Source organism: Microtus ochrogaster, linkage group LG1 (assembly GCF_000317375.1).
Source record: "Microtus ochrogaster isolate Prairie Vole_2 linkage group LG1, MicOch1.0, whole genome shotgun sequence".
Lineage (NCBI taxonomy): Eukaryota > Metazoa > Chordata > Mammalia > Rodentia > Cricetidae > Microtus > Microtus ochrogaster.
The window spans coordinates 46,717,321-46,731,378 of record NC_022027.1 but is presented as its reverse complement, the minus strand read 5'-3'; the positions used below and the strand labels follow the sequence as shown (position 1 = coordinate 46,731,378).

The 14,058-nt window shown below is 37.7% G+C and overlaps 1 protein-coding gene across 1 annotated transcript in view; it reads right to left on the bottom strand.

Annotated features, from left to right (window-relative positions):
- Mrpl1 (mitochondrial ribosomal protein L1) overlaps window positions 1-14,058 on the bottom strand; it is a 52,975-nt gene that overhangs the window by 27,014 nt on the left and 11,903 nt on the right. Inside the window, exons 3-6 of the mRNA XM_005359520.3 lie at window positions 10,608-10,872; window positions 8,347-8,430; window positions 6,458-6,529; window positions 2,667-2,778 (exon numbers count right to left, since the gene is read on the bottom strand). Of these exons, the coding sequence (XP_005359577.1) occupies window positions 2,667-2,778; window positions 6,458-6,529; window positions 8,347-8,430; window positions 10,608-10,872 (533 nt within the window). The remainder of the gene's footprint in view (window positions 1-2,666; window positions 2,779-6,457; window positions 6,530-8,346; window positions 8,431-10,607; window positions 10,873-14,058) is intronic.

Genomic DNA, 14,058 nt, shown 5'->3' with positions numbered 1-14,058 from the left:
ATGATGTAAGAATTTTAAAGAGCTCTTGGAGAAGGTGAAGGGGAAATAATTAGCAAAATGAAGCTGAACTTCTTTCAAGCAAGTTTTAAATATATTTCATGAAGCAAAAAAGAAGTACTTAGAAAACAAGCCAAACAGGAATTTGAAAAAGTGAAACTGACTGTAGTTATATAAGAAATTTAGAAACATGCTGTGCAGTGTGCACACTGGATAAGCAGAGATGATCATTCCCGCTCCTGCTGGTAAACTGAGATGCTGCGGGAACCAATGAACGTCGCTGCAGAGACCAGTTCTAGCTGCAGCTCCAGAACTTCTATTCTACCTCAGTGGGTTTTGTTGGATCAAAAGGGAATCAAATATTCTGAAAAAATAATCTGAACAAGCTATAAAAATGCATAATACAAGCTCGTCTGTTCTCATGCACATCTGGTGTGTTCTGTTTGAACATTCTGACAGGCTAATAGTTTGTTTTCATGCTTACAGAACACAAATGTTTACTAGTTCTAAGGAGCAGACCCTGCGGGTGAAAAGAAAACATTAAGAAATGGGGGTGCTGATATTTTTCCAGGAGCCTTCTTAAGCATATAGTCGAGGGACACACATTAAGGAGACACACGGTCAGGGAAGGTGTGGTTCATTATGAAAGTAAAATAAACCCCACTGATAAAAATAAACACTTTAACAGGAAATTTGCTATTTGGAATAAAGAAGTTGTTTAAAAACCTTCTACAATTTAAAAAAGAAAAAAATGTGATGATAATGAGAAGAACCCTTCCAAACTTAAACACCAGCAGGTGATGATGAAAAGAATGATGGAAACGGAATCACCCGGAAGTTCTAGAGAGCAGAGTGGCAAAGGCAGCAGTTAGAGCCTGAGAACCAGCTGAGAAGTTACAGTGGTGGCCCAGAGGGCATCAGTACCATGAGTCTCCCCTTTCACAGCCTCCATTAGAGCTGCTGGCTGCTTTTTCTGCCCAATAATATTCAATTACAGGCCTGACTTAGGAAAGATGTGAGTCTGATTCCTAACAACAAAGAGAGCTGCAATGGAAATCTCTATGAAAAATGCCAAGTCCCACCTACATTTAGTAAGGTATCATTTAATGCAGGCTACAAAAGTAACAAAACCATAGTAGAATAAAAGAATTTGAGTCCATTTGAATTATATTTAATTAGAGTACGACTAGATATCTTAGTGGCTAATATGTAGGAAGAATTTTAGTTTTTTTTTTTTAGTCTACTGGAGATATTTGAAAACAACAAATTATCAAAACAAACTTTAAAAAATAAAAACTTGTTTTATTTACAATACCTTATAGAAAAACCCTTATCTATACCAGACATTCAGCACCACCTACAACAAATGCACCAGTTCTATGAGTGTGACACCACTTGTCAGGGGAAATGCCTGGTGTAAAGGCCTCAGCTGACTCTTCAACTCTCCCCATCAACCACTCCTTTCCTATTTAGTCACTAACACTGTACTCTTCATTCAGTCTTCACAATTGCAGAACTTAAACATTACCCGTATCAGTCTCTGGCAATTGCAGCCTAACAGGGCTCCCTCCCTCTAGTTTCAATCCAAACCAGGATCTCCTATGCTGCTCTAGAAAAAAGATCATGTCACAGCACACCTTACAACATCTAAATGATTCATGACAATAGGAAAATAAGCCCATGCTCATTAACTCCTAATTCAAAGACTCCCTCAAAACAGCATTAATCTACCCAACATCGCTCATTTCCCACGGCTCACCTCCACATCTATGTAGAGGCACCATGCCTACAGCTGAGAAGACCTAACTGGAGCCAGCCTATACTTTCTAGCCTACTTCAGTGCCTGTGGTTAATATACTCTTTATACTTACAGTATTAGTTCTCAACTAATTCATCCAATTATACTGGTAACAGCTTAAATGTCACCTCATTCCGTTGGAGAGGTGGGGAAGAAGAAGCAGAGAGGTTTTTGCTTGCTTTGCTTTGTTTTGATTTCTTTTTTAAATTTTCTTTCATGGAATGGCACTGCAGGGGTGAGGGAAGGATGTGGGGCACTGTGAGGTGGGCGAAATTGGGGTGGATGATGTGACATTCCCAAAGAATCAATAAAGAAGTTAAATAAAAACTAAATAGATAAATAAGTTACCTCATTCATGATGTGTTGCTTTCTTCCCCACCTATATTTAAATAAGCCCCCACTGAATATCCATTCATTGTTATCTTAGGAATTCATCAATTCATATCTCTCATTTTATAACACTTGCAGCATTTTACTGTATTTCTTAAGAAGGAAGTATTCATAAAGAAAAATTCTACTAAGGGGAAATACCTACAAAGCCAAATGCTCATATATATACATTTATGTACATGCTGATACAGGAGTATAAATGTCAACAAAATGATATGACGACAGTGTTCTTAGTAGTAAGTACGTTCCACTAATGTACAGCGAGGCTACACTCTACAGTATTATCAGTCAGTAGCTACTCACATTACACTGTAACAATAATATGAATGCAAAAGAGGAAAAAATAAAGCTGCATACATCATTTTCAAATACTAGGTATAATATTTGATCTACAAACATATTAGCAGCTTTGCTTTCTTACAAACAAAATTATAAAGAAAGCGGCTGATAGCATATTAAAATAACAAACATTCTCCCTTACTTCTGGTAGCCTTTGGAAATCTTTTCTTCAGTTTCTTCCTTAATGGGTTAAGCTCAGTCATTATTTCTGGAACAGCTACATAAAAGTCCACAACAACCTCATCATCCAAGATCTGAAAACCAGAGAAAAACAGAAACAGCTCTTTACAAAAAAAAAAAACCTTTACCTTTTCAGACAAGTAATTTCAGCATGATTTGAAAAAGTTCTATTATACATACTTTTCTTCAAAAACAGAATTATATAAATATAGTCACCAGATATGAAAAATATCAGAACACTTTGTTATATTTTAAAAATAGCTGCATCCATTTTTAAACACAATTAATGGTTTTAATTCTACCATGAGATTATGCTAGGCAAATGGTGTTATAAGTTAGAACATAACATTGGTATGTATCCAACTCACACGCATCTCCCACAGAAGAATTCAAGTCTATTAAAATTGGAGAGGGGTAAACAGCTTTCATTAACAGGCTTCCTAAAACTACTTCTACAACATGTTCCTTTAAGTTAAAAATTATTGTGAATGTCATGCTACAATTAACCTTAGGAACTCATCTTAGAATAAGATGAATAGGTAGATAGAAATATGCTCTTACAAACAAGAAAAAAACATTACTTTCAAATAACTCTGAGCCAAATATATGTATGACATTTCAAAATGAAATGAATTTAATAAATAAATTAAAAGCTTAGAAATGATTCAAAGTTCAGTGATTATAGCCTACTTTACATTTTCTTTTATAAAAAGATTTTGTCTTTATTCTTAAGGGTATGAATGTTTTGCTTGCATGTATGTCTGTGCATCACATGTATGTCTGGTGCCCATGGAGGCTAGAAGAGGGCATAGGATTCCCTGAAACTGGAGTTACAGAAGGTTTTGAGTCACCATGTGGATTCTGGGAACTGAACCTGGGTCCTCTGTAAGAGCAGCCAGTGCTCTTAATTGCTGAGTCATCTCTCCAGCTAAATACTAAGAAAAACAGTGTACTAATTTAGGAATACAGGAATGGGGGCTTAGAGTATTACTTGGTCTTAGAACACTTGCCTAGCCTGTTTAAGGCCCTGGGTTCAAACTCGAGTATTGCAATAAATGAATGTATAGAACAGTGATTGTAAATCTACAACCATGATTTACCTGAAAAACTGTTTTGAACTTACTTCATAAGCTGAATGAATACCTTCTAAAACTACCATGGAACCTGAATGAATACCTTCTAAAACTACCATGGAACTGTCAAACACTTGACGGGAAGAGCATTCTGGTTAAGATAACTTACCCAAGGAAATGCAGCCACCACCAGGGCTCTTAAAGAAAATTATGTACCTACAATATTTATATACCAAAAATCACGTTTAGATTTTCTTATTTAGGTTTCTATTTCCGATGCTTCCTTTACTGAACAGTGAGGCTGTGCAACACATTCTCCTCCGTGAGGAACTGGACCACTTGAGAGCTGAACTGAAGGAGTGGCTCTGACAGCTTGAGAGCAGACGAGAGGTGGCGCACGCTTGGTGATGTTAATTTTCTGGCTCCAGAGGACAAGCCCTACTCTCAAATTCCCTAGCACCTGCATGTATTTACATTTCATCAATCAAAATCCCTTCAGTAGTTTTTAAATAATGAAAATGATACAGATAGAATGGGATACTACACTTGGACTCAGTCGAGAACCTGTGTTAAAGCAAGGTCCATCCATTCCCACGTCCCCAGTGTGCTCACTTTGAACACTGAAGATTGCATAAAGGCTCCAGGCCTCTCCTGTTGTGGCTGGACTGGCTCAACAAGTTCAAGCCAGACGGAGAAATGTTTACATAACAACCTTAAACAAGGGAGGAAGACTCTTCAAAGCAACTCCCAGGGAGAAGCTGGGCTTCAGCTTCCTGAGTCCCCTCCTCAGCTCTGTGTCCTTGTGTGTGTGTTTGCTCACCCCATAAAAGCCTTTCTTCAGCTAATGATGTGTCTGCTCCTGTCTGCTGAGTTCCAGATTTCTTTGCTGCTACCTGTTGCCCCTGAAATTTTTCTTGCCTTTTTAAATCTCTAACCAGAAAAGCAAAAGAACCCAATTGAGGCCCCTAGATGGATGACAAAATTACTTCCATGTGGGAACATAAAATGAGGTATAACCTCATTTGGTTCCTAGCCCTGGTCAATCAAATTTGGCTCCAGGATAAACTATCTCCAATGCCCTTAAAAAAAAAGAAAGAAAAAGAAAGAAAATCACCATCAGACAGCTGGGCGGTGGTGGCGCACACCTTTAATACCCTCACTGAGGCAGAGGCAGGAGGATCTCTGAGTTCCAGGGTAGCCTGGTCTAAAGAGGGAGTTCCTCAACAGGCTCTAAAGCTACACAGAGAAACCCTGTCTTGAAAAAAAAAAAAAAGAAAGAAAACAAAACCAAACCACCACCATCAGATTTAGAACACTGCTGGCATGCTGTGTACCCTGAAGGACTTGCCCAGTAAGTCAAGCAAAAGATCTGGATATTCAACAAAGGACACAAATTTCCTGTAGGCAGAGATTGCTCTTTCATTTCCTGGCCACCCAGACCTGAATAATCACATAGAAACTATATTAATTACAACATTGTTTGGCCAATGACTCTAGAGTATTTCTAGCTAGCTCTTACATCCTAATCCATTTCTATCAATTTGTGTGTTTTGCCACAAGGTTGTGGTCTACCAATAAGGCTCCTAAGGTTCCTGCATGTCCTTCTCCTTCAGCAGCTACATGGCATCTCTTTGACTCCGCCTACTCTCTCTCTATATCTCTTCCAGCCTGGCTTTATTCTTCTAAGCCACTGGCCAAAGCAGCTTTATTCATTAACCAATAAAAGCAACAGAATACAGAATACAGAAGGGCATCCCACATCACTTTTAAATCAGTTTTTCCTGTCTCCCTGTTGCCCACCCCCATTCATAGTGTAATTTAATTAACTTATTTAGAAGAGGGACTCCCAGAAAATGTTAAGGAAAACCTTTTTGTAATTTTAGAAATAACTATTATGTCCCTTCCTACCTTAAAAAAAAAAAGCCATTCTCTTTATAAAAGGCTCCCCAGGCTATTATTTCCTGAAGGTGTGCTACTTACTCCTCAGCTATCATGCTAAGCCAGCCTTGCCACTTCAAGTGGGCTGGGGAGCAAGTGTTCAGAGGAAATATCATGCTATGGAGATAAATATCAAGTAAATGATAATTTCATTCCCAGAGAGAAAAAGATACTTAGCTTTTAAAATATGAATGAGATATTTGTGTGTGCTAATATTTAGATTTCATTTTAAATCTCACATTCAAAACCAGAGTAATATTGGCCTTTATAATTTATTCACAAAACTTTCATGACAACAGTAAAGAATAAACAAATGGATGAATGTGTGAAGTAATCGATGGTTAAAAGTTTTGGTGGCTTTTTCTTAGATTTGAAACTGAAGAAAATACAAAACAAATTTCCTCTTTTTATAAACGTACTATTTTGGAGATGATCTATTCCCACTGATTATGTGCAAACACAATAAATTAATGGACGGGGTGAGAGAGAGATGGCTCAGCAGTTATAGGCACTGGTTGCTCTTTCAGGAGACCTTAATTCAATTCCCAGAAACCACAAGGCAGCTATTAACTATCTGTAATGTATCTCTGGTCCCAAGGAATCCCCACCTTCTTCAGGCCTCCAAGGGCACCATGAAGAACAGACATGCATGCAGACAAAAACCCCATAAACACAAAATAAATTAGTGGATAGCAGAACTATCAGAATAATCTTTATAGCCAATGAACATAAAACACAATACCTTCTTAACCAGATCTGCTCCTCCTGCAAACACAGCTCCATTCTCTTCTGCTATTTTAATCTCTGATGCATTCTACCAAAGCATAATAGTTTAAACATAATTTTTAAACAAATTCATTATATTCTCAATAACTGTCAGAAACATCAATTATAATCAAAATTGTTTCATTTCTAATTGAAAATGCATCAATTTTCAATTACTGCATTAGATACATTACATTCTGAAAAAAAACTTCAATTTGTGTGTCACTGGAGTATTTGACTGACAGAAGAAATACATCTTGATGACATATAAAGAACCTAGCAAGTGCCCAGAGTGATGGCACTCGCCCTTAATCCCAGTACTCAGGAGGCAGAGGCAAGCCGATCTCTCTTATGAGTTCGAGACCAGCTTGGTCTATGCAGCAAGTTCCAAAACAGCTAGGTCTATGTTTATGAACCCTGACTCAAAATCAAGCAAAAAGAACCCAGCAAGAGACATGTCTCTGGTTCTGTCAATAACAAAAACTTAAAATATGGTTAGTTTTACTAACTTTCATTTTATAAAACTGATATGAGGAGGAAAAATTCAATAAATCAAAAAAATCTAAAATGTAAGTCATGTCTGAAAATTTCAAAGAAAAACAGTATTTGTGATTTTCCTTCCAGATATCCCATTTCTCTCTTTTGTTTTCTGGGAATATATTTCACTCCCTTAGTTACTGGAGCACTTGAAGCGCCTGTTGGGGAATATTATTTTCAGGTGTGTGACTTCTGTTTACACTGCATTTGATTAACTGTGAAGCTGTGTTACTGTGCCTGTCTAAAACACCTGACGATTTTAATAAACAGATGAATGGCCAACAGTGAGGGGAGCAAGTAGGCGGGGCTGGCAGGCAGAAAACATAAATAGAAGGAGCAACAAAAGAACAAGGGGAGGAGGACAGGGACCAGCCACACAGCCAGCCACAGAGTAAGAGTGAAAGGGAGATACACAGAAGTAAGAAAAGGAAAAAGCCCAGAGGCTAAAGGTAGTCAGGGTAATTATTTAAAAAGCTGGCAAGAAACAAGCCAAGCTAAGGCCAGGTGATTCTAAGTAAGAATAAGACTCTGTGTATGATTTATTTGGTATTTGGGTGATGGGCCCCTCAAAAAGAGCCAAACATCATGCAATACACTCCGACAACTATAATCCCCACTTACTGGAAAGAACACAGTTTCTTCCTCCAGAGTAAAACAGAGAAAATATAAAAAGTCTCAGTTATGAAAGAAAAACTAAGCAAAGAGGTTAGTATATTATAAACAACTGTCAAAAACACAGAAACCCACAGAGCTGGTGTCCACACTTATCATGTCCTTGCCTGCTGGCTCCACGACCAGGTATTTGTTTTAAGCTGAGACATATCTCTGGTTCTGTCAATAACAAAAACTTAAAATACGTTTAGTTTTACTAACTTTCATTTTATAAAACTGATATGAGGAGGAAAAATTCAATAAATCAAAAAGAATCTAAAACGTAAGTCATGTCTGAAAATTTCAAAGAAAAACAGTATTTGTGATTTTCCTTCCAGATATCCCATTTCTCTCTTTTTGTTTTCTGGAGACTCAGAGCAGTAAGTGGTCACTGTTGTATAAAATAACCCTGGTGTTTCTGAGGAGTTTGAAAAAGACCTGAAGACCCAGGACACAGCCCATATCTCTCTTCAGGTTCTATGGAACACTACTGAGGTGGCCTGGTAATGGTGGCAGGAATGCTATATGCATCTCCTTCTCAAATAAGTCACTGCTTTGAGCTTTAAAGGACTAACGTGAATACTCAATTTTCCTCTAAGTATATTCCACTACTCCCTTCATTAATTAGTAATAATTTCTTAAAAATTAAATTATACAATTACTGACAAAATTACTCACCCCTGTAAACACAGCAACTTTGTTGACTTCTGAAGCAAAAGGGTACGGTAAACTAATAACACTGGCAAATGGCTCCACTTTTTTCTAAACATACAAAGGAGGAAAATAATTACAAAAAGTTCATCTTTTCTATTATCTTCTGGATTCTATATAAAAAAATAACTGACATGTTCTTCATTTTTGAGGTGTTTTGGTTGTTGGATCATTGGCAGGATAGACAGGCCTTTCTGCAGACTTGAAAATCAAGACCTCTTGCCTCAGCTTTCAAGTGCTGGGAATATAGGGATGCACCGCCACACTCAACTGGGAATATAGGGATGCACCGCGCACTCAACTCCTGCTTTAAGTTCTTTCAGTCTGCACTAGCTCCTCTCGTCTATTCCAAACCATTCTCTGGTTATAATTTAAAGCTCAAGACATTATATATGTTTGTTTTAAAAAATAAGTATCTAAATCTCCCTTCCTAGCTTCATACTCCATTGCATGTGGTTTCTATCTAAATCATTTATCAGTTTCTCAAACGTTGGGATATACATTCATATCTGTATCTCTCTTGATATCGAAAAAAAAGTCAGGGAATAAATGGAAACCTAGTTTCCATTAACTGAATGTCAACAGATGTTTGTTAACCTGAATTAAATTTTCAAATGTATTACAGACTCAAGGAAGATGAAGAAAACAGCTAGACATCCTAAGGAAAGATAGGATCCCTTAACGGACACCATGGCTCTAGGCAATTATAAATACAAACCCTAGATCTACAAGAGAAAGCCAAGACTGAAAAGAGCTTCTTGGAGAGTCTATTTTAGTGTAACCTAGATCACCATCACTTTCAGGTGTATTTGGGAAGTGAATTGAAAATCCAAAATAAACAATGGCATCATTTGAGACACCATCCAATTAAGTACAAATCCTTTACTTCAGAATGAATCTCTTCAGTCATTTTGGTGAAGGACCTACCTAGATCTGTTGATCAGATCTCTGAGGGAGATTCCATATGAAAACAGGTTCTAGGCCCTCCATAGGCCTGACAGAAGAGAAACGGAACGGTTCCTCTAATAAAATTGATTTTATTTTTAGAAATTTTTTTTCAGGTAGCAATAGTTTCCTGGGGATTTTTCAGACCAGAAGGCATAAATTCTTCAGTACACTTCATATCAGCCATCCAACTTACTTTCACTGATGGGCATTCCTTTTCTACTAACATGCCCAGTAGATTTCAGTAGTCTCCCAAGGTGAACAACTGCAGTACTAGCACCTGGGGATACTGGCTTGCTCTACACATATTTGGTGAGAGGCATTAAATGATGAGCAGTAGGCTGCTTGCCTACAATGCTCAAGGCCCTGGGGTCAGTTCGCAGCCCTGGGGTAACAAAAACTTAGCAAACTAAGACAAAGATCAAATCATTAATATCATATTCTATAAATAGATTCCATGTCCAAATGATGCCTGAGGTCTTACAAGACACCGTTATGTCTTATACCCTCATTATTGAGAAAAGGTAATATAAAAACTTTTCATATGAATAATTAACAGTAATATACAAAATAAAAATTATAACATGGTTGATATTTATCTAAGAAGTGACCCAAGCCTTGGTTCAGTTAACTCTTTTTTATGCCAAATAGTCTACATCTGCACCTCAATTTCCTGATATTATTACAAAATTAAATGCAAAAGTCAATGCAAAGTACTGCTGAATAAAGTGACTAGCTGCAGGAAGTTCCCAGTGATGCTGACTGTCATTAGGAAGCACCTACTAAGCTGATATATATAACCATATTTAATCTTGAATGGAGCTATACGAACTCAACATTTTACCTTTATAATAAAAGTGAGCATGCTGAAATATAAAAAGGCAAAGCAAGGAATCCAAGGAAAGAAGACAACTTCCTAGCAAGCTTTCAACATATTTTATATTTTGTAAGAAATATTTTTCGTATAGTAACATAGAAAGACCATCAGACTTTCTAAAAATTATTAAAAGGAATTTTTAATTTTACTTTTACATAAATTAGCTTATCTGAAGTAGCCAGTTTAATTATGGCTTTTTAATACCTCCTGAGTTTTGGTTGTTCTTCTCCACCCACCCCAACTCTCCCCTTCACCACCTCCATCTCCATGTAAACCCTTTCCACCCCCAGTCTCCCAGCTTCAACTTTCAAATCACATGTTCTCTACCCCTACTCCTACCCGGAACTTTAAAACTTAAAAGCATCAATTTATGTGTCTATTTTAATAAAAACACAAGGCTACATACCTTTTTCCCCAATGTCATATCTAATGTTAAATCAAGGTAGACGCCTTGCTTTGGATTTGTGAAGTCCAGAACCTGAAACTTCTTAAGTAAGTGAATAGCTTTCTCCACCTCATAGATCCGCCTTGGGTACAAGCGTTTTAAATAGACATCATCTTCAGGTTCACTTTCCATATACGTATATGACTTTATTTTTTCTATATCATCTGGATTTTCATCTGACACCTTTTCCTTGTCTTTTCCTTCTTTCTTAATTTTCCTTGCCGGCCTTAAAACAAGATACATGAAAAGGTCAGTTACATCAGAATGTATTCAAGGAGATCTTTTCTAAAATGATGACTGGCATGAGACAGAAAACCAACAAGACAGTTTTTTTTTAAATTTATTTATTTATTTATTTATTTATTGTGTATACAACATTCAGCTTCCATGTATGTCCACACACCAGAGGAGGGAGCCAAATCTCATTCCAGATAGTTGTGAGCCACCATGTGGTTGCTGGGAATTGAACTTAGGACCTCTGGAAGAGCAGCCAGTGCTCTTCACCACCAAGCCATCCCTCCAGCCCCACCAACAAGACAGTTTAACTCAACAGTACTGACTGCTTTACAGTTTCCCTAGCTCAACAAATACCAAGGAACCTGTACGGTTTGCAGTCAGTACACGGTGAATAAAGCAGTGTTGCTATGCTCTGAAAGCTTACAAAGGGGCAGAGGAAACATACGTGTAAAGGAATGGCGTCAACATACTGTGCTGAGTATTAAAAGGCTCTTAGCAGGTCTTATGAAGACCCTTAGCCCAACCTAAGAAGTTAAGTTGTGAAAGAAAAGATCCCACAGTCAATCACTGAAGGATTAAAAAAGATAGTCCGGATATATACCTAAAGGAACTGTCCATACACGAACTAGTACACAAATGTTCCTAGAGACATTATTCATTAACAGCCCCAAGGGTAAAGGAACCCAATGTCTCATTTGCTGAATAAAAATCTAAATTGCGGCATTATACTACGATGGAATGCTCCTGCTCATTTTTAAGTCAGCATACAAGTGATGAGTTCTGGCGCATTTTCATAGAGATCTGTTGCTCTGTTTCTCTTTAGTCACCACCTTCCTACACTACTCTGCTCCTCCCCTTCGCCCCTTTGCTGATCCCCACTCCTCCCTGCAGTCGCCCTTCTGCTTTCATGCCACTTGTGTTCCACTATCCTGTCTTTAACACAACTAATGATCTCACTTTAATTTTCTAACAAAACGAACACATTTTTCTGCAGATATCTTGATACCTTTTTATGGCTGAAATAAATTCCATTGTGGATATGAACCATGATGGAGGAAGGCCATTGGTTAATTAAATAAAGAAGCTGCTTGCCCTGATAGGTTAGAACGTAGGGGGAGGAGTGAACGGAGCAGAATGCTGGGCGGAAGAGTAAGTGAGGTCAGACTCCACAGCTCTCGCCTCAGAGAGACAAGATGCTTCACTCTTGCGGGCAGAGGTGAGAGCTCTGCTCTCTGAGGCACACGCGATGAAGCTCCGACCCAGGATGGACGTAGGCTAGAATCTTCCCGGTAAGCGCACCTTGGGGTGCTACACACAGATGATTAGAAATGGGCTAAATTAATATGTGAGAATTAGCCTAGAAGAGAATGGGCCAAGCAGTGCTTAAAAGAATACAGTGTCCGTGTAATTATTTCGGGCAAAGCTAGCCGTGTGGACAGTGGGGTGCTGGGGGACGCAGCCCCGCTGCTCCCATTACTACAGAACCACATTTTGCTTTATCCATTTATCTGTTGATAGATAAGCTGGCTGATGTCACAGCTTAGCTATTTTGAATTAGTGTGCCAATAAACACAGACAGATGTACACCAATCTCTACTATGTTGATTTACGATCCCTTGGGTAAATACTCAGGAGCAGTATAGCTGAGTCATATGTAGTTTAATTTTCAGTTTTTCAAGGAATCTACACACTGACTTCTACCTTGTTTACATTTGTCTCCCTTTTCCTATAGCCCTCCAGCATGTTATCATTTGTTTTCTTGGTGGTAGCCATTCTGACTGGAGTGAGATAAAACTCTGAAAAGTTTTAAATTTTTTTAAATGTATGTATGTATACAATATTCTGTCTGTGTGTATGCCTGCAGGCCAGAAGAGAGCACCAGACCTCATTACAGATGGTTGTGAGCCACCATGTGATTGCTCAGAATTGAACTCAGGACCTTTGAAAGAGCAGGCAATGCTCTTAACCGCTAAGCCATCTCTCTAGCCCCAAAGTTCTAAATTTTTCATATGGGGTGTGTGTGCTCGATGGTGTGCATGCCACATATATGGAGATCAGAGAACAACTTCTGGCAGTCGGGTCTTTCCATCATGTGGATCCAGGAACTCTAGTTGTCAGATCTTATGACAGGTACCTTTACCCACTGGACCACCTTGCCAGCTCTCAAAGCAGTTTTAATTTGAACTGCTATGTAGCTAAGATTGTTGAACATTTTGTCAAGTATTGGCCATATATATTTCTTCTGAAAATGGTCTGCTCAATTCATTAGCCCATTTATTGATTGTATAAATTTTTTATTTTTTATTATATTGATTGTATAATTTTTGTGGGGTTTTTTTTTTTGGTTCTTTATAGATTCTAAATATCTATTCCCCTGCCTAATGCACAGCTGGAAAAAGATTTTTGTTCTATTCTATAGGCCATTTTTCACTCTGGTGATTTTTTTTTTCCTTTGCAATGTATACAGAAGCTTTTTAATTTCATGTAACCCCATTTGTCAATTCTTGGATTGATTTCCTATGTTGCTGATCCTTTTTAGAAAGTCCTTGTTTACATGTTAAAGAGACTATAATAGAATATTAATCAAGAACAAAAAGAACAAAGTACTTAACTCATGCTACAATATGTATTAACCTTAAAAACAATATACAAATACATTAATAGTATGGTATCTTTATTATATAGTGAGAGAAAACAACACAAATTATTCTATTTATACAAAATATCACAAATGGGAGTGTGAATCAGAATTAAAAGCAGACTTAGTGGTCTTCTAGGGATGGAGAAGGGGGTGGTGAGGGAGATGGACATTAAAGAGAGGATATCTGGAAGAATAATGAAAATATTCTAAATATTACAGTAATGTTTGCACAACTCTAGGTATATAACAAAAAACTACTGAGCTATATACCTTAAATACCTGAATTGTGCTATATATGAAATTTATCTTAATGAAGCCACTATTAAAGAAAGAAAAATCAGGTTGGCAAAGAAACTGAGTAAAAAGTATTGAGAGTCATGGAATGAAGTGTTAGGAAAGGGACCACTGCAAATCATGTGATGACAGTGAGAGCTGACTCTTTTCTGTAAAGGATCAGAAAGCAATGTTTTAGCTTTGTGAGTCATGTAGTCTCCATCGCCATGATTCAACTCTGCTACTGCAAAAGCAGCTGTA